The following is a 21,404-nucleotide window of genomic DNA, read 5'->3' as shown; positions in this document are numbered from 1 at the left end:
AATCCCAACTTAATCCCCTCAGCCCTCACTCACATACAGACTGTGGATGTCAGTGTGCAGAAGATTAGAGCACACCCTCTTGTCAAACTATTGGCACATCCATCACTTAGCATCTTGCGCAAAGAGGGAGGACTGTGACTCCACGCAGTGAGTCCACTTAGTCCAACACAAAGTGCTTAATTGCTCCTGATGATTGTCCTTAGAGGTAGAGGTGGAGAGGAGAGGTAGGTAATAGGCACTTACAAGGTCTGAAGAGGGAGGGCCGGCTGAGAATGAATGGACGATGTCATGAATGATGCCCGCTGTGCTTTCTGCCATATCAGATTCCTCATCAGCAGACGCGGGCCCTCCATTTGCTTCCCCCCTTCCTGTCTCAGTTAACAGAGCGGGGCCCGATTTGGCCACCAGCGACAACAAAAGAAAAACAACTTCAGGAACGTGAATTAAACATACCTGCAGATGCTTCGGACTGTGTGTGTGTGTGAGGTCTGCAGGCCCCTGCAGGCGGCGTGAATTATTAACAGGGCCGGTGAGCGAGGCAGGGCACCAGGCCGGGTGTTTTGTTACGCCCGCCTCACTCAGCACGAGTATACAGCATTAGATAACACTATCCATCCACCCGAATTGTGTGCTTGTGTGTGCGTGCAGTTGGCTACTTTAGATGATTCTACCATTTGATACCTACAAGAGCTCTTGCTGCTTGGAAACTATTCCTGACAGAAAGCCTATACATCCCCTATCAAACAGTCTGGCAGCTTTAACTGCTGTAATGTCTCTATATATAACGTTCTGTAACATGCAACAACTCACTTAAAATAAGTTGACCTTAGATTTATTTTGGGGCATTTTGCCTTTATTCGACAGGACAGTGGATACAGTTGGAAATCATAATAGAGCGGGGAGTGACACAGCTTGGACTCAAACCCAGGCCGCCCACTTGGATGACTATAGCCCAACCTAACCACTAGGCCATCCCTCAACTACATCCTTTTTTTTTGGGGGGGGGGGGGGGGGGGGGCTTTTTATGCCTTTATTATAGAGATAGCTCAGTGGAGAAAGTTGGAAATCAGGGAGAAGATTAGTAGGTAATAACATGCGGGAAAGGAGCCACAGGTTGGATTCAAACCCGGGCTGCTCGCTTGGAGGACAATAGCCGCTGTTCATAGGGCACTAACCACTATGCTACCGGCACCCCCCCTAACTACATTCTTTTTAAGTAAATAAAAGTTTTCCTCCTCTTTGAGAGACTCTGTCGTCTGTCCTAAAAATAAAAAATAAAAATCTAAACTAACAAAAGATTTGCAATCCTCTGTGCAAACAAAATATGTCATTTTTATTCAGCATTAGTATTTTGTTTACATAGTTACAACGTGGACACTCATGACAGAAAAACTGAGGACTTAACGTCATTTTAAAATCAAAGTAAAGTGAAGTGTTCTTTAGAAAAGCAAGTTAAAAGGAGATCATATTCAGGGCGTGGACTCGAACAAACAAGACAAGCGTTACAAAGACAGCTGAAAACACCGGGAAGTCAGGAGTGAGACAAAGAGGTGGACAAGTGGAACAAGGGAGTGCGCTGTTATTGACGACAGTATAGAGAACGTCTTCAAGCTGAAGAATAACAAGAAAACGGAGACGTGTCAGACTTCAGATGAAGCACAGAAACATATTAGTGAAATAGAATATGGACATTGAACATTATTATGGGTTTTCGACATTAATACTGAAATAATAATGGAAAAAGTTACATGTTCAAAAAAAAAAAAGTATTCCTCACCAGACTCTGTTCATAGCTTGTTTAGCACCTGCAGGCCCGCCCAGCTCTCATAACAGCTGCAGTTGTTTCATGTGAAAATGATGATGATTCAAGTATAACAGTCGTGTGTGTTTTCAGCGGGGCTGGGTCAGGCTCTGCAGGTGTAATGGTAGCTCATAGAGAAAGGGAGATCACGAAGCTTTTCTTAATTATCAGACAGGATGTGTGAACATACTTGAAGCATGTAGATATGAGGTTAGGTCCTCAACAACTTTGACAAGTTACGTTCCTTTTACATTTACTTCGCTATATTCGCCATGTGAGTACATCGCTGATGATAATTCCAATTGAGGCTGCGACTTGAAACTTTATGAAGTAGATTTTCTGAGTGTGCTGCTGGAACAAAGGAGGGAAAAACAGTATCTGTATGGCCTGTTGGATTGACAAACTGTGCATCTTGAAATGTTTGAAAAGATTTGTGTGTCCCGTGTTCACAAGCACCTAGCATTCTAAGATGTCCACTATTGCGTTACACCAAATCCCTATAAACTCTACAGGAACCATGTCCAGTCCTTTCTGTACTTCAGTGTCACTTGGATACATGGATTACATGGAAGCCGTGTAGTTAACTTCTGTTGCAGAAACAAATTCACTCTTTTTTCCCCTTCATGTGAAATAAGGCGGAAAAACAAACGGAAAATAATGTGGATTGATAAACAAGACGGGAAAAAAAATAACTACAGAAGGCAACTTCAGTGCTCAAGCTGAAGAACCTTCGGACTTCAAAAACGTCTGCATGGGCTCACACTCAGTATGATGACATGACTTCACAGAATAGCCCCAAAAAGCCAGTGCTAGTTTAGCTCTCAGCGGGTGAAAAAAAAAAAAAACAAGGCTCTCATCCACAACACAAACTCAGTCTAAAGCTGTACAGTAAACTCTAACAAGCACACATTATCTGACTGAGCATTCTTCATACACAAATATCTGCGTTGCAAGGAATCATTCGCACACAGTGTTACTGTGATAAAACAGGGTCGACACAGTTTGGACATCAACCCTAAACATCTGAATCCATAAGACTTACAATATGTGAAAAGTGAATTAAATCACAGAGGAATGACGTGAGAAGCCATGTGTAGCACTAAACATGGCAATCAAGTGATGAATCCGTACTTATTAATAAATAAATAGAGGAGGGATGCAGACTTGAGATGTGGGACTAGCGAAGCGAGTTATCATGAATCAATAATGCTCTGACTCATCCCTGATCACCTGACTGGATGAGTCTGAGCACATGTCTGTTCTAGCTGGGGCTTATCCACAGTATCTTTGGTAGTTTAGCATTATTGTATCCTTAGATAATAACACAATCATCCTTTTCACGCTGATATGCCAAACAGCAGTCAATGGGGCTCTTCTCGACAAGAGCTAACTGTCAGGGAGGAGACAATTGGGCTTTTCACACTTAAGTGAAGTCACAGGTTGGCACTACCAGGTGCAAAGGGGGGGAAAAAAAATTGAGGAATATTGTCAGCACTATTGTGGATTTAAAAAAAAAAACAAAAAAAAAAAAACAGAGCCACCGTGAATACTGTGGATAACGCCACAGCAGAAAGCAGCATGCAGGCTCACAATGACTGTTTTTTCACCGACGTAAACAAGACAATGTTAGCCAAGAGCAGGGAGTGTACATTTACCATCATGCTATCACACTGCAGATACATGAAATAAATTAATGATAAGATTACGCGTAACAAGGTCCATCATTAAAACACATTCGTACAGTAATAAATAGATTTGTCTTCTATTTACAGTTTTTACCAGACTTCTTTTTTTTTTTTTTTTTTTGCAGTTTTTGACAGTAAAGTCCTAAATAATTCAACAGTTATCAGTCTCGTTTTGTTCCGGCGGTGAGGGGGGGGTTGGCGCTCAGGATTTCCCGTCTTTGTCATCCTTCCACTGGTGAGGAGGACAGAGAGCATGCAGGAAGGGGAAGACACGCGTGTAGAAACAATGTCCTGCACTGTGTCTGTCCTCTGCTTCTTCCTTAAGGACTTTCCCATTTGGTATAGTATCGCTGTAGCTACTGCTGTTAGGAGTTTGCGTTAAATTCGCCTCAGTGCACACATACACATACATCACACACACACACACACACACACACAGATTCGAGCACCCATTGCCATGCTCTGTGATCCTACAGCCTCTCGACGCAGACAAATGAAAACCTTTCCATCAAAGCTTATATAAAAACCACTAAATCAATCTCAGAGCTGAGTCCTTGGGGCAACTTCTTCTACTTCTTCTTCTAACGTCTTCTTCCCTCTTGGCCGTTCCAAACATTAATTTATCTTCTTCTCGTTTTTCAAGGAGCCATTGCGTTTGTGTTTCCCGTTAGCGACGCTCTCGCTATGACAATGTCCATTAGCCATGTTACTCTCATCCCTGACGACGGCAACTCCTCTGCCCTGGTCCTTGACGTTCCCCCTGAACAGTCCCACCAACCATCGCAAGGCAAAGATGGTCAGAGCCAGGGCGGACCCCACGGCGAGAACCACATCCACCAGGAAGTACTGGTAGGGGGACACCTCGTATACGGCGGAGCGCAGGTGGTTGGCACCGTGGTGACGGAGGATGTAGCATATCCAGTAGACGGCTCTGGTGACAGGGTGGCCCGGCTGGTCTTTGTGGATGTTGGAGAGGACGCGGGCTTGCTGGCGATACCTAGGCAGGGAGAGACAAAGGTATGACACAAGGACACAAGTAGTCAGAACGATCTCTCTCTCCTGTGCCTCCATATATGGTCATCAGGTGGCACTGATAAAAAAAAATACACTAATGGAGCGAATCGCTGTGTGTGATGTTTGTGAATCTAACCTGTTGTCTTTGATGACGCTGGTCAGGGCGGTGTACAGGTCTTCTTCGCTCATGTACTTCCAGTGTAGCATGATACCCATACCTTTGGCTGACACACGAGTCATGGTGTCATAGTGATCACCGAATAAAGGCACACCGACAACCGGCACGCCGTGGTACATGGCCTCGTAGATGCTGTTCAGGCCGCCGTGACTCAGGAAGGCTTTGGTGTTGGCGTGGCCTGTATAACAGGGGGGAGGAGCGATGTCGTTTAGCACCGTCTGTGCTGGTTTTTCTAATTTGGTAATACAGAAACTGACTTTGCTTACTAAACTTACTTTGATTCTAAATGATTTTATTGTCATCGCACTAGATCTCACAAACTAAGGAAGTAATACATGTTGTCTTTAGAGTTTTACTTTACCTTTGTTAACAATGTAAGAAAGAAAACAGTAAAACTATCACTCCCTCAGGGCCCTTCATTGTGCCACTATGATTTCTGAAGTTTGACAGTTTGGTGTCAGTTTTGGCATAGGCATATTGGACAACGACAGCAGATAAAGAAGTTCTATTGTCCCTTCAAAATGCCAGACAGGCATTATATTTCAGTATTTGAATAACTAACAACAAAGGTACCTTTAGCACGGCAGAAGACAATGCAGGAGGTCACATGAATATAGCTGTACGTTCTTCTTTACCGACTTGTGCAAATTTGCTTATGTTGTCTCACTCCACATCACATAATAGGAAGGTAAATAAACCCAACCACGCACAAGCTAGTTTGCAAAGCTAATGTTTATCTTTAAGGTGTAAACATTTTTGTATTATACATTTCACTGAGTATGGTGCAATGCATTTACTCCATATGTCAATATTGCTTTTCATCTTAGAAGTTGAAGTTGACTCTACATAGTGTCTCCTTCATTAACTCACCTAATAAGTCATTCTGAGGCATCCAATCCACAAGCTTGGTGTTGTTGCCAAGGTTACTGGGTGGAACTCCGGAGAATCTAAGAAAGGAAAGAGGAAAATAATGAAGGTAGGGAGCAGCTTAGTTTCTGTGAGTTCTGAAACTTTAGAGCAGATAATGCTGCCCCAGTGTGTGAGAAAACATATTTCATGTTGCTCATCAGAGCAGCTGGTCAGACATGATTATTTACATACTTTTCTAATGTATCAACACAGAGGATCTTGGCAGAACAGCTTATGAGTACTACTTGGCTTTGAAATGGATGGATTCACTTTTTCACATAGTGTGTACAGTGTTTGCTTTCAGGTGCCCTGAGGCGTACAGTTACACATGTGTAAACGTTTTACTGACACTGGAACAACCAGTCATCTGTCAGATCTGTATCAAGCAAAAAAGAAACAGTTTACTTCCTTGACTGGTGACTCTAAATTGTCCGTAGGTGTGAATGTGGCTGGTTGTCTGTCGCCCAATGACATCTCGGTTAGGCTCCCGCCCTCTCACGACTCCAAACGGGAAAAACGGTGAAGATAATGGATGGATGGATATTTGTTTGTAATTTCATGTATCAACAGTTTTTGACTCGAGTTCAAAGAGTGCTTTCAGTGTTTGGCACCCAAACATGCAAAGTGGGCAGAATATGCACTGTACTGTAGTGTGAACAAAGTTTTGTTGAGACTAAGTGAATCATCTTTGCATAATGTTTATATGATGCACAGAGTCGACAAAGGAAAATTCAATGTACATCGATTTACCCTAAACACAAAGCAGTCTAGTCCCAGACATTTAGGCTTCAAACATACGTCCTCTATATGCACGGCTGAATGTGTACAGCATTGTGTGTACGTTTGATTGCGTCTTAAGCTGTGCGTGTGGGGAAGCATTTTCCAACAAATGCTACACACAATGCATATGTATGCTACATTATACAAACCCCATCCGTTCATCTCTGTCTCCTTCCTCCGAAACTCAGAGCCTTTCATCTCTCTTTCTCTCTTCAACAAAGCACCAATTCACTGTGCTGCCAATCAAAGTCCACATTCATGCGGCCAATTATCAATGACACGATTCTTCTGGCCTGGTCCCTGTCCCTCACACGAGCCCTCTCCCTTTTCCATCCTCTTGGAGTGGAGGAGTCACGAAAAGCCAGAATACAATCTAATACTAGAGACAAAGTGTTGGAGCGTATCAGCTGGTCAGAAACCTTTTATATAAAACATCACCGTCTAATATCTCTGGAGATGTGAAAAAGAAGAGTGCTCTACAACAAAAGAATGTGTTTCATTTTCATTTTTACAGCTTTTTATTCAAAAGTATCTCACATTATTCCGCACACAACCTTGCATAAAAAGGTAAATCCAGTCTATCATTGTCATGACAACACATAATATCTTCAGTCCACAAGCTTTTTGACAACCACTTTAGCGTGAGCAGACATGGCGACCAAATTTGGATCATCTCTCATCACTCTTTTTGACTCTGCCCAGCGTCTTGCATGATCTCCATCCCCCCAAACCTTTTATGATAAAGTGTGTCTGTTGTTTAACCTTGCTCCTAGCATGCAGCAGCAGGCTTCTAGACCTCTTCCTCACCTTTCCACTCTATCCTAGAGAGATATGCAGTTACACAGTCAGTGTGACTAAAGGCTAGGAGGCTAAAATATTGGTACATTTAAAAAAAAAAAATGCATCTAAATATCACAGCAACAGTTCAATGGTTTGCCTGTACGATAGGGCTGTGCTCAAAAAATCGATATGGCAATATATCGTCATGGGCTCCTTGCAAAGCTGTCATGGCAGTTTTGAAAGATAATTGACATATGGTGCAGTTCACAATAACACCTTAGCCATAGCTCTGGAATTAAAACATTACAATGTGTTGCTAAGATCTGTGAGGACATGAACTGAAGTGTTTAAAGTTGTAGGATCATTTTGCCTCTGCTGTTATTCTCAACAATGAAGAAAACAGCTGTTGTAGTGAATTCTGTGTAGGACATAGTCATTATCCAAAATGAATGTATATCCAATAGGTATCGTATCGTGGCCTCTGTATCGTGATATATATCGTATCGTTGGGTTGTGGGAGAAATACCCAGCCCTACTGTACGAGGGGTCATATTTGATCCAAGCTTTACTTTTCCCCCTCTTACTCTCTGATGGTAGATTCATGTTCCTGTTTGCGTTACAGACTCCCTTCCTAACTGATTACACCTTTGTAATACGTGTTGTAAGTTAAAAGTCATACTAAGATTACCTCTCTGCTCATGGGTCAATATTCTTACACTTCTTCTCACCCTTATATGGTCCCTCAGCAGTCTTTTCCTCAGGTCAAAGTGGTTTATTATTAACATGTTCCTGTTACACTGTCACTCGCCGTTGGTTGCGTATCATGTGTGGTGTCTAGAGGTTAACCTCAACTCTTTAAAAGGCAACTTTAAGAGGCACATTTGCCAATCTATGGGCAATTAAAGAACAAACACAACCTTTTAACCTTTAAACATGATGCTTAAAATGAAGCTAAAAACTAGACCTAAAACTAACAGATGTGAAAATACTAAAAAAAAACTTCCACAAAAAGCCTGAAAAGTGACAAAAGCACAACTGAGTTTTTTTTTTTAACTGTCATTATGTGGCACAGAGATTACCTGATCAAAGGTTACCTGGCCATACTGTATATACAGGTATATGACATCATGATAAATAGTGTGGTTGTGCGTTTGTCACATTAAACCTTAGAGACCAGCCAGCGACCTATGCACAGACATATCACTGTATCAACCGGTTGCACCATATACGTGTAGGAGGGTCAGCTAACAGCCCTTAGTGTATGTGTGTCACAGTGCAAAGGCTTTGTTCCTGCAGGCTTTATTAATAATGCACTATTTGAACATACCAGAATGGATTTACATATTAAGGAATTCTATTGTGTTAATATAGACATAGGTTGGATAATAATTACAAAACTAGGAGCGTAAATGGGGACAGGTAAATCAAAAACTCTTGACTATATAGTGGTAAGAGTTAAGCATTAACAGGTGCAGGTTTGAATTTCAAAGCGCTGTGAAACTTGAGGTTTCTTTGTTTTCCTTCTATCAAGCCCACGTTCCTCCTCTTGGTTTTTAGCATCCTCTTGCTCAGGTCATGAACAATGGATCGTTGCTAGGTAAATAATTACAAGAGACAAGATTTTTTTTTTGGACACACCTATCTGTCTCTTACTTGGTCAACACAAACTATTTAGATAACTCTGTGGCGGCTGTCTCATTATTTATTCATCCGGAACACGTATAGCTGTGATTATAGTGTATAACATGCAGAGATAACGCTGCTGTTTATGTGTTTGTTTATCTATCACAAGCAGTTTGTCTTTGCCATGGCTTCATTAAATGGCCTACAAAGTCACAGACCACTGTGGGTAACGGCTATGCTACATTCATATACCTATATTTACTTGTTTGTGCCCCACTCCATCAAAATGTAAATAATGTTTCTGTTGAGGCTGTATGGGCTCTGCATTAGTGTTTTGGTGTTCTTTTCTTCTTCACTGATTTTGTTTTGTTTTTATGCCGATCTTGTGGAACACGGGGGTTGTGTGATAGACATGTTCTTGTTTATTGTTTCTACTGTGGAGGCAGCTTCATGTGTGCAGTACTGGAGTCAAATTGTCCTAAAGGAAAAATCAATTATTTTGTATCGTAATGTCTCCTATCTCAATTTTATTTTATTTATTTATTATATTTGTTTATTTGACAGGGATACATGCAGTAAACATTGCTTCATATGTCAAATACAACGTAGATGCTACTTTGCAACCCTTGTCCCTGTCTATAGGCTTTTAGGATTAAAACAGAGACTGAAAGACTGAAAGAAATACAGCAACAGTAATACTAGACATATATAGCCAATGAAACTCAATACAAATAAGAGTGTAAAATAAGACCAAACAGTAAAATGAGGATTGTAAGAGAAAACAGTCAATGCTAACAAACTGCTTCAGTCTCAGTCACTGTTTAACTTCTGTCTGTTTTTAGTTTCAGATGGTTAATGTGTTCCACAGGTGTGTTCCTCTTACTGAGAAGGACCTTATTAAATGTAGTTCTACATTTTGGTGCTCTACGGTTTCCATCTGATGTAGTCCTCGTTCGTTCTGATTTCACTGTCGGGTTAGCTTACTAGCTCACAGATTGTTTCTGAAGCGAGGTAGTTTAAACGTTTAAAAAGCCGCCAAAGCTCAGTATGTTGTGTTTTTTTAGAATGAGGCAATGGTGCCACATGAGTGATTTCTGATCCATTATTTCCAGTGCCTGCTGTTTATACTGTATACCTGACCTGGTGATATCATTGCCCGCGGGCAGCTCAGATGGTACCATATCCACTGCATGACCTTTAAGTCATAATAAGAAACAGCATGGATGCTAACTTAAAACGTTTAGTATTGTTCAGAGTGGACCAAGGTTACTTTATGTGAACAGCAGGGACCTTATACTTGTAATAAAATGTATGTGAGCGGAAGAAAAACATGCACTAAACACATTTTAAAAAAGAAGTCTTTCACTAACGAAAGATCTACTTCTGTCGCAATATTTCTGCATGAATAGGCATTTGAAAATGCATGTTCTGATTACCTCAACACAACATGAATACAGGTTGAAATGCAGCAAGGGCCCTAATAATTGAATCCAACGCATGTGTTAGGTCATTAACATCTCTGACATGACTTTGCTGGTTGTGTGAAGCCATCATTAGTCATTTCTGTCTCAAGTTTTCCAAAGATAAGAAGGACGAAGATCTAAGGTGATAATCTGTTCCTCCATGCTGTTTGATCATCTGGATGACCTCAGATAAAGAAAAAACGTTGTACCGATGGTGTACAGCAGATTATGGGAGTTAATCCTATAGCCAAAATGTGGCTCAAAGAAGAAGAAAGAAACGATTTACTTTATTGATCCCGAAAGGCATAAATAACCTGAAGTTTACACAGTTAGAGTAAAGGAAACAAACTTTACCTCCAGACGACACGCTGGGGCAGCCTGGCGAGGGCTCCGGCCAGCTTGTGAGCGATGTCATGGGAAAGGTACTTGACCCCAGCACCAAACGACACAACCACAAAGCCATGCTCCGCTGTGTCATTCACCCAGGCCTCAAAGTCCTGTGGAAACAGAAGAGAGGGACAATGAGCGCTACAAGCAAGCTTATTTCAAAAAGTGTTGTTTGTGCTGTAGTCTGGATGTTTTTTTCAAATTAGTATTGACATCTAGTCCTTTTATTTTAACCTTACCATTCTGTCCTTTTCACAATCAATTTATTTATGTCTATGAAAACAATCAAATATCCAAAACTTTAGTAATAATGAGATTATTGTAATGTAATAGCCATACTCGATCTTCAAACTCTGTGATTGCTTGTGTTGAAGATATCAGCAACCACCAAACAGAGCCGTCGTAGAAACGTTCAATAATGTTGTTGCTATCTTTATTGCTTTCCAGCCAGATATCTATGGGTCCAGTTTACTAATGATTCACAATGTGTTCTTCTTACTCACTTGTTCTGTGTGATTCAAAGTTTTTGATAATTCCACATGGTTTGAGAATTTTTTGTTATCACATGTTTTATAAAGATGCGACCTCTGTTATCTTATTGGTTGATTGTATCGAAAAGTACCAAACTACATCCATTTCATGTTCTTATAGGTGAGGAATTAATCTGTCAAAAAATTGCAAGCAAATCAATCAAAATTGTCAAAAAATGAAAATTTGATTATAGAAAATCAAGAAATGAGCAAATGTCGGGTGTCTAGGATTCTATTTTGGCTGCCATGGTGTTGAAGCCTCGTGAACATCCCAGTTCAGTTGTTCTTGTTTTACAAAAGTGTCAAATAATGCATGAAGCTGTTAAAAACAAGGTAATGACTCAGAACTGCGAGTAAGGATTATATGAGCCTGCTGTTTGTAACCTTGTAACCACTGTGGCATTTTACAAACAAAACAGTATTACGATACGTTCACTTTTTTTAAACGGATCGGTATCTTTTATCGGGAAGGATGGATATCCATCCTGTGCTGTATCTCAAAGACTACATCCTCGTCATGGCCCAATGGCAATCTCCAAGCTCAAATATTTTAAGGCATGTTGTTGGTAAGTGTGTGAGTGCTTAGAGCTGTGCAGTCAAATTCTCAAGTGTGTGAGGGCCCTGATGCAGACTCTATCTAATGATCATCAATCAGCATATCTGCTGACATTCCTGTGGGACTCACCCAGAGTAAAGTAACGCTCTTACAATGAAGTAGTTTACATTTTCAAACATGACAAGTAAACCACAGATAAGTTGAAGTGAATAACTCTAAGAGAGTCTGTAGGGGCAACATGTAGGCTAATGAATCACTGTTGGTGGCACTTATTCAACCGAGAAATATGTAACTCTGACACGTAGAGTTTAAAGAGTCGATGCACATGCAGGTTGCCATGTCACGGACAGGGAAGCTTCAGTGTTTAACCAGCTCTGCATAAGTCTTGAAACCTTTCTGCGTTCTTCTAACCTCTTCAAATTCTAAAAGTATCTCTAATTCTTATCCTAGTTTTACCACATTTCTGCTCGTGGAGCTTATTAGAAAAATGCTGAGGCTTTTTAAGTCAGGTAGAATTAGTCATATCTGAACCAGTTGGCTTGCCTGCCTCCATCGCTGCAACACCTGTTGGTTTGCCGTCATAACTGCTCTCGTATCTGGCAAACTTAGGGGCATCTAAAAACGGCTCTGTGGGGGTGCCTTAAAACTGCCTACCTTCTCTGGTCAAAACAAAAACAAACCATTATGGACCGGAATGGAAACTTAGAAGGAGGACATACTGGCTGTCGTGTTGTTGTCAGAGAAGCCAGCATTTCAACATAGCATGTTTCCTTGATGTCTGATGATAGAGTTAGGGAATTTTATGATTTAATTTAGTACAAATCTTACATATTGATCCTTTAACTTATTTACATTGTTTTGTTTTATCAGTTAAATTTGACAAAGGACTGACATTAGTGGCTTTTCTGACTTTTAAAGTTTGTTTCTATATATATATTTACATATATACACTGTAATGTAAGACCCACAAGAGTACATGGAGGTTGGCTTTGTTGTTGTTTAATGCCGCACCAGATAACGTGTGTATGTGATGTCATGATAATGTGACCTGTCCTCATTTTTATACCATCCTCAAGCCCTAACTGACTCATGCTCTGCCCACCTGACATCATTCAATCATTAAAGTCTGTGAGGGCTCGGTACTCTGTCTTTAAGGGGATGGGGGGTGTCCTGTCCATAGACTGAAAATATGGAACAAATTGTTCTTGTTTTTTTACTTACTTTATAATTTACTAAATTGGGACACTTTTGAGTGAAAAACACACCACTTAATATAAGGCTGGCAAGTAGTACCTTTTTTTAGTAAGACATCATCCATCATCTTACGCTCTACAAAGCACTGGTATTGTACAAAATGACACCTGTATGGATGATCTTCATTAACAAATAACTTGAAACTTGAAAAACAAACAAAGGCTGCTAAGGGAATGGTGAGGTGATAGATACACTTCATTATATGCGTGGGGACACTTGTCCTGGATTCTCAACCCAACTGATTAAGTATAATTTACAACACACCATAAAATGACATAAACCTCAACAGAGGAACCAACAATCCCACCGTTAACAGCCACGCCTTACTTTTAGTGTGTCACAGGCCTTACAGGCAATGTCTAATTTAAAGAAGAGAATAGTGTTTTGAATAATTGGGTTGTTACGCAGCCACATCACAACACTCGGAGATGAAACGTATGAACTGAACAGTGGCTGAAGAGGGATCAGGAAGCAACCATGTTGGAGGGAAAGAAGTGGAGGATGGGTGGAGGGAGGGAGGCAAACGCTCCAGCTGTGGTCGGCCCTGGCACGGAGCAACCTAAGGGGCACACTGGGCCCTACTGTCCCCACAACGCAGCCTCAGTGACCCCATAAAAGAGTCTCAGTGTCCCCGGAGCACTGCCTGGAACAATGGTCTCGTTCTCCCACCACTTCCATTATGACTCCCTCCACAAAACATGGCACAATGCTCGCTATTGGCTGGGCAGGCATTCCAAAACCCCACGCAGTAGATACCGATGGTCCTTGCTCGCCGCATCCAAACGTTAGCTGGACTAAGCCACCGTCATCACCCGCCTCTGCTCTCCATGACTCCCCTCCCTCTCTGCTTAAAAATCCAACACATCTATGCAACCCAAACCCATCCTCACCCAAGCATCGTCTAGGAAGGAGCACTTTATGGAAGCTAATAAGAGATACAAGTAAAGGGTAAAAGCAAGGGTAGATACAAAAAACACTGAATTGTAAAGAGAGGAGAGGTAAGGTAAGGATTTGAACATCCCGATTGTGATGTGCCAGTGCCAATCCTTGTGTACCAAATATAAAAAAAAGTCTTGTAATTCATGGCAGTTGCACACATGGTAAAGGTAAAGTCAGTAAAAGGTGGCTGTTTGAGACCTGTCGAAACACAAAAGAGTAACACCTAACACACTGGCTCGCCATCCTGCCAACGCAAACCACACAATTTACATGATCTCATAGTCAAACTTTCTCGTAGTTACCTTTATTTAACCACTAAGTAGTGCTGTGCCTTTGTCACCAAGGACACAGAGCCCTCATCTCATGTTCAGCACTCAGAGGGAGCACTTAAGCACCACATATGGACACAATTATGACCTTTTTTTTTTTTACATATATGGACAAAGACACATAGACCGTTTCTTATTGTGTGCGAACTGACCAGACACAAGCATTGAGACTCCATAGCGGTGCTGGATAGCATGATAATATACAGTATAAAAACATACAGTGAGATGACCTAAATTTGTCACACACAGATTTTTCCCATATGATTATACTGTAAACACTTATTTGTGTATAAGGCCATGGGGTGTATATTGAGTATCAATGATATAATAATAATAAGGATAACAGAGAATTCTATATGAAGTATGAATGAATGTGAGGACATGTGCCTTAAAGTGTCTCCATGTACTTCCACTAGGACGCACATATTTTAAAAAGTGAATCAGACAAGATCCCTCCAGTACAAACTCTTCATTTGCTTGTATTTTGTGTTTGTATGTAGTCGTTTGTGTACTGACCTGTGGCAGTGGGTTGGGGGGCTTGGTAAGGATGCCTCCTATGTACACCACATGAGGAAGGGTGGGCCTGGGGAACTCCAGAGCCATGTCAGTGCACAGCATCCAAAGCCTGCTGCCCTGCACGAGGTCCGCCATGGCCACCTGAGGCTTCACGCCATACTTCTTCATAATCCTGTCATACTTGGGTAGAGCTATATAATGGACTCCAAAGCGCTGCACCAGGTAAACTGCCGTGTTGCTGATCCTCTGGAGCAGAGTCATGCGGTCCGTCAGCAATGAGTTGAATTCGGGAACGTATGAAAGTGGGGCCGGGGCACCCGCCTCTGCAGGATACCATAGGCCTGTGCTGAACACTGCATACTTTACACCCAGGATATGAGCAATCACAAAGCCGCACATCTCATTGGGGTCCACCAGCAGCAGGTCAAACTTGGCTTCCTTGAGGCGAGTCATTACCTCGGTGTTACCGACCACAGCATCACAGTTCTGAGAGTAATGGTCAAGAATGTCAAACAGTTCTAGAAATGTCAGGCGGCCTGAGAAGATGTTAGACACTTTAGACTGGAGGAAATTGTCAGCTGTGGTGCTGTTAAAGATCCCAGCGTACCGCTGAAAATGATAGTGAGAAGAGGGGGGCACCTCACGGCCCTCTGATATTAGAAAATGGGTTTCATGACCCTCCTGGTGCAGGGCTGTGGCCAACGTTTTGAAGATGTAGAGGTGGGATTCAAACATGATGGGCGGGACCACAATCACTTTAGCAGCCCATGATGCACTGGGGCTCCAGGTGAGGAGGGCGAGGAGGAGGAGTAGTGATGAGGGTAGTAGCATGGCTGTAATGATAGAAAAAAAAAGAGCCATGTTATTGCCTGACAATACAATCAAAACATGTCATAAATAGTTGTAAATACATTATAAATAAATACAGTTTTCAGATAACGATACCTTTATCGTTATCAGATACCAATTTGATTACCAGCCTATACCTAGTTTGCCTCTGGTACTAGCAAAACACAAAATGTACATATGATTGGTGGAAAAAACTGATTGCTGACATATTTCTATCTTTAACCATCAAATGTAAAAATCATGGACATTGACTCAGTGATGTCACACATCAGTTTTTGAAGACACCGTGAGATGACAGTTTCTATAATGAAAATGCTAATTCCAACTAACTTACAGCTATCTGAGAAGCACACTGAGGGTGAGGTGGTCAAATGACCAGTATCTGGTCGTGTGGCTTGCGCATTCCAAACGATGAAAACAACACACACAAAGCCGACAGTTTCAAGGTCAGTTATCGGACTAAGCTAAAATAAAACCTAGCCTTCTGGCAGACAGATACAGCCATGTCCATTAATATGCCTTATCATGCTCAACTCTAAGCCTTAATGACAACAAACCAAACAAGCCACACATGAAAATGGACCTAAATGAGTTTTTTTTAGCCAGCTTGAAGTGGACACCTGAGGAACTGCAGTCTTTTGTACTTTTGCTTCATTTTTTTTAATGCCAGAGATTTGCTGCTGGCTTTGACCTACTTTGGACTTTCCACTGCACTGACAATGTTTTTCATTGTGGTGTGATCATTTACCTAAAACTGTTGGGAGGGGGGAGGGGGGGGGGGGGGGGGGGGTAGTAATAAATTATGCTGTTGGTTTGGTTCACTGAATGGCAAATCTGGTTTTGAAAATACTGCTATTAGAATCAGAATGACTCATTAAAATTATACCTAAACCTATAACAACAACAAAAAACATAGTTCCTAATAAGATGAGACAACATTTTCAAATATTATATATATATCAGGATGATGATTATAAACTCCACCTCTCCCCAGTTCTGTCAGTCAGACAGAGAATAGTAATAAGAGAACAAAACCTCTCAGTATCTGCATGGTTACATGTTTTAATCCTCCATTATTTACAATTCCCTATAATCAACTTTCTCTCTCCATATTTCGATTCCACACTCACAATGCACAGCCATCACTGACATGGTGTGGGTAGCACCAACGTCATTCTAAACCCCCAGGCGCTCTATTCACAAACACAAAGACAATGAGCCGTTATCATGCCACCAATGTCGTAGCCTGTGCCCTATATGCCTACACTCCCTGTGTCCCTCTCGCTGGGATTAATCATCTACACTGGAAACCTTTTTACGGAGGGCGATCAATTGTCCATCTTTTACATCTGCAATGAGTAACCCATTCTCTCCTTCCACAGGGTGTTACACCTTAAGAAAGGACCTGACCTCTGGAGGAAACTCTATAAATACAGCTCAAGAGTGATTGCAGCCCATTGGGTGTTCCCTGTTTGGACTTTAGATGTTCTTTTTTTTTTGTGCGTGGAATTCATTTCACAATCAAAACACCTTGAGATCAGAGGAGGCTGCAACAATGTGTAGGTGTGGATTTGAACAAGATACGTATCAAAGGGCTTGAAACACATGACAGGATCTTAACGTGGTCGTATACTGTAGTGCATCAGCCACCTGTTAATCCTCAATATGAAGTTTCTTTTGCAGACAGCTGGGGCCTGGTAGGAACTCAAGGTGGTGGCCATTTTGTTGAGCAATGTCCCGAGGATAGCGTTGCAAACGCTTCTCAGGCCAGACTGTTGATGGTAACTATAGAAACCAGCGTCTGTCTACTGGGGACTGTGATACGTCATGACTTAAATTACTGACAATGGAGTTTGGTTACGCAGTGCACAAGGTGAGCTGAGGGAATTATCTAGATTAAGAAAATTAAAGACTTTGAACAAGCGGCTAACTATCTTACTTTTTTTACCTGTTGGATGGATGCCTGGGTACAATGCCCAATCTTTATATATATCTATATATATATATATATATATATATATATATATATATTTTAATGGGCAATTTTGCCTTTATTGGATAGGACAGCTGAACAGAGACAGGAGATGCTGGGAGGAGAGAATGGAGGATGACATGCAGCAAAGGGCCAGGGTTGGATTCGAACCCACAACCGCTGCAATGAGGACTAGTGCCTCAGAACATGGGGAGTGACACATAACCACTAGGCTATCCGGCACCCCCAATGCTCAAGGTTTAACACCATTTTTGATGCAGTCTGAAAACGCTCAAACTATTTATCTGCTACTCACAGAGTAATTGGTACAAATTAAGTCCTGAAAAAAAAATATGGGATTTTTTTTTAGATTCAGGCAGGTCATATTGAAAACGCAGGTGTTGTGTAAATCACAAAGAACAGCAGATAGACATAGAAATTAGAGTTGTAGCTCATATGCACAAGGGCCCTATACCGATATGGGATTTTTGCGTCCGATACCGATATTAGGGAGAAAAAAAACGATACCATATATTGGCTGATATCTTTCTTAGATCTATGTTTCGATATGTAGCAATAGATAAATATAGATGTACACATTTCTTGCATTGATCCCTCAAATGCAGTAATCAAACACGCGTTGAAAGGTTATATGATGAAGAAAAGATGGGCACTCAACTTGAACTGCACGTGTTACATGCATCACTGCTCGACACTGTGGAGAGTGATAACGCTTGTTGTAATCCATATAAAACACTCTGCTAGTTTAATTCAATGAAACTCAAATGAAATGCTATTTACTGGTGGATTAATGTAGTTGTATCAGTGCATATCTGCGACAAAAGTAGCCGATACCAATAGTGACTTGATGCGCTAATATCGGCCTATATTATCGGCTGACCGATATGTTTATTTATCTCACTTTGTACCCTTTTTGCAATAACAAACAATGATATGGCACATTCATACTGTCTCTCATATCACGCAGGCTTAGTTACAAGTCATGTTTAATTAATGTTTCTCATGTACATTTTGTACCAAACTGGACTTTAAATTCATTAGCTTAAATTTCAACAACTGCATCTAAAGTTTCCCAATGCATCAGCTACTATTGTAGACAAACTAAGAATGATTTAGTTAAAGTGTTCTCATAGTAAACTGTGCAAAAAAGCATTTATTGGTTATTTTGTGTAACTGACTACCACTTGAATAAACCACATGTTGTGAATAATACTCATCACTGCCCATGTCTCTTCTCTGATTAATTGGCCTGTACTGCAGCTGTGGATTGTGTGTAAGAGAAAATCTAGCTGATAACAGCCTCCACAGGAAGAATGTTCAACCATTAACAGTAACACAAGCTGGTTATTATATAGTAATTACCCTTTTTAATACCATAATCTAGACTGACATTAGCTACATTTAGCACAGCAGGAGATGCAGCCCTGCTGCACACTCAGTGGGGGTTCATTATCTCAACGCTCCGTGCAGGGAGGGTGAAATTTGACTTCCAAGAGCTGATATTAAGTCAAATACAAGCTAGACCAAAACTGTTTATTCTTCCTCATATCTTTGAGAAGGAGTGTGACTAACTTATCTTGGGTTTGTTTGCTGCAAACGGAAGAAAAATGGGGTCCCTGGAAGGTCAAGAACGGCTGGGCGTCACGTCAGTGCGGCTTTAAGCAGGATGGTATTAATAGTATAACAGATACCGACCAATGGGCTGTGACACTCTGGTCACTTCAGCTTCTGCATCATAATTAAACGCTTGCTGAGAACCGGAAACCTATCAGACCGTTATTATTGCTGCTAAGATGCCAATAGCTTCACTTTAAATGTCTGCAACAAAGTATCTGTTAAGAATATGTTCATTAATTAGACTAATGATGTTATACTGGGGAAACAAAAGTACTCTGTCTTCTTTGATCTAAGTAGACAGGGGGATTATAGGGCATGCCACTTCATGGATAAATTAAGATTACGAGTTTTGAATTTAAGGGAAAACAAACAGAGAGTGGAAAACAGATATTGACTGTCAGATGCTGTTAAAAAAAAAAAAGTAAGAAAAGGATGTGAATGTTGCTGTAGGCCATATTCCACCCAGAGTCATAACTCATAGGAGGACATTTGCTATATTGACAATACTTAACACGTGTACACTTTTTTTTTTTTTTAAACATGCCAGCCAGTCTAAGTCCAGGTGTGGTTTATCCTTTAACCATTATAACAAGGGTAGGTTTTAAAGGCACACCTCAAAGCACACACAGGACTGTTTGAATGCTCAACCAACACCACAAAGAGTCTCTCGAGGACATATTAATCCCAGTCAAGCCATCGCAGTGTGACGTTGGCAAGCGAGGAAGTGCTGGTGCAAGGTTGCCGACAATTCTCCCCTGTAGATTCAAAGCAAAGGTTTGTCTCCCTCTCTTAAACATTGGGAGTTTTGCATAGCTTCAACAGGATTGGCACAGGTGTGTTTAGACAAGTTACTTCAGGCGCTTTTAAGAGTTTGAGATGAAGTTTTCACCTCCCAAAAGCTGCTAACTACAAAGGGATCATAAATTATTATGTGTACAATTAGGCTGCAGGCGTAATAGGCTAAGCCCTGTCTATAGTTTCAATGGTCCGTGTTCCATGGTTCTGCATATCTGTCGCTTTAACAGACAGCCAAACTATCCGAGTGCATGAAATGGGTTTAAAAAAAGAAACTAGTTTTTCAATGGACTAAACTGAGAAAAACTCGAATGAGCTTTTATTACAGGCTCTGAGACACAAAGACTAACTTCACATCAGATTAAAAACTGACAATATAAGTAGGACACATTTGTGTGAGAATCAACCCACTGCTGAGTCGAGGAGCCTTATCATGTTCACGTTTTCTTTGAGGATGATTCTCTAAGGACCTGAACGCAGCACAGCAACCTGCTACAGGTGAAACTCTAGAGGTTTCATATGACACCTGAGCTTTCAGTTAAAAAAAAAACAAAAAAAAAAAACAGCCAAATAGCACAGACCGGTGCCTAACTCTCACCTTCACCGGCAATAGCTGACACTTTGCTCTTATAAACATGTAAAAACAAAGTAAATATGGAGTTGTGTAGACTAAGTTTACTTTGCACCTGTTACTAAACGCGCAGGTATTAACCTGATGATCCGGCCTTACCTTGTCACTTGAATGTTGCCAAGGAGAGGCGGGGATAAAAAAAAAAACTGTTGTAGTCCAAATTTTCTTGAACGGATTTAGAAGTCTCGGGAAGATAAAACACAAAAATAAAAGTGGTGAGGGCTAAAGTAAAATGAGTCCCCTGGTATCGACGGCGTGCAGGGGGAACATTAAACTCGCAGTCCCTCTCCCAGGGGCGGTGACAGGCGGGACTAGCGCTGTTTATTGAGCTGGAGAGCAAAGAGGGCGCCGGAGGGAGGAAAAAAACTGAGAGTGTGGTTGGTTGAGAAAGCAAAACAAGGGTGGAGTATCGACTCATGCAGGTGCCCTGTGACAGGTGACTGTATGTTGATACTTTACATGAGTGTTAGTCCGGATTTAGTGGTGGCCACCTTTTTCAAATGTAGGCCTAACATTTCTGTTAGTAAAATGATAACAATAATGATTAAAATATAGGCCTAGTCCTTTTCCATAAAAGGGTAAAACAACTCTACAATGCACCACATATATTATTCTATCTAGGCTTTTAGTTATTAAGAGTTGATTTATTTAATTTATAAGAATGTCGAAATAAAATGCCCATTCAGTGCAAGGTGAACTTTTTAACCTTGTTTTTTTTCACGAGATATTCAGTGATGAATATGAAAGCAAAACCATACAACTTAGTGCAACTTCA

The 21,404-nt window shown here is 41.1% G+C and overlaps 1 protein-coding gene across 1 annotated transcript; it reads right to left on the bottom strand.

Annotated features, from left to right (window-relative positions):
* Positions 1-1,010: 1,010 nt before the first annotated feature.
* On the bottom strand, positions 1,011-20,949 carry ugt8 (UDP glycosyltransferase 8). Its single transcript, XM_061059700.1, has 6 exons — positions 20,729-20,949; positions 14,745-15,577; positions 10,588-10,730; positions 5,549-5,625; positions 4,637-4,856; positions 1,011-4,483 (listed from the first exon to the last, which is right to left on the bottom strand). The coding sequence occupies exons 2-6, from the start codon at positions 15,573-15,575 to the stop codon at positions 4,102-4,104; spliced, it is 1,653 nt and encodes a 550-aa protein (XP_060915683.1). The 5' UTR covers positions 15,576-15,577; positions 20,729-20,949; the 3' UTR covers positions 1,011-4,101.
* Between the last annotated feature and the right edge of the window lie 455 nt (positions 20,950-21,404).

This window comes from Labrus mixtus, chromosome 2, assembly GCF_963584025.1.
Source record: "Labrus mixtus chromosome 2, fLabMix1.1, whole genome shotgun sequence".
Taxonomy (NCBI): Eukaryota; Metazoa; Chordata; class Actinopteri; order Labriformes; family Labridae; genus Labrus; species Labrus mixtus.
This window is presented reverse-complemented; position numbering and strand designations above follow the sequence as displayed.

Excerpts from the sequence above, each read along its gene's own strand:
- ugt8 (XM_061059700.1), bottom strand. The coding sequence starts at position 15,575 with ATGCTACTACCCTCATCACTACTCCTCCTCCTCGCCCTCCTCACCTGG. Across the intron at positions 10,731-14,744 it reads CCCCCAACCCACTGCCACAG|GACTTTGAGGCCTGGGTGAA; the intron begins GTCAGTACACAA and ends CTGTTTCCACAG. Across the intron at positions 5,626-10,587 it reads CCCCAGCGTGTCGTCTGGAG|ATTCTCCGGAGTTCCACCCA; the intron begins GTAAAGTTTGTT and ends TTCCTTTCTTAG.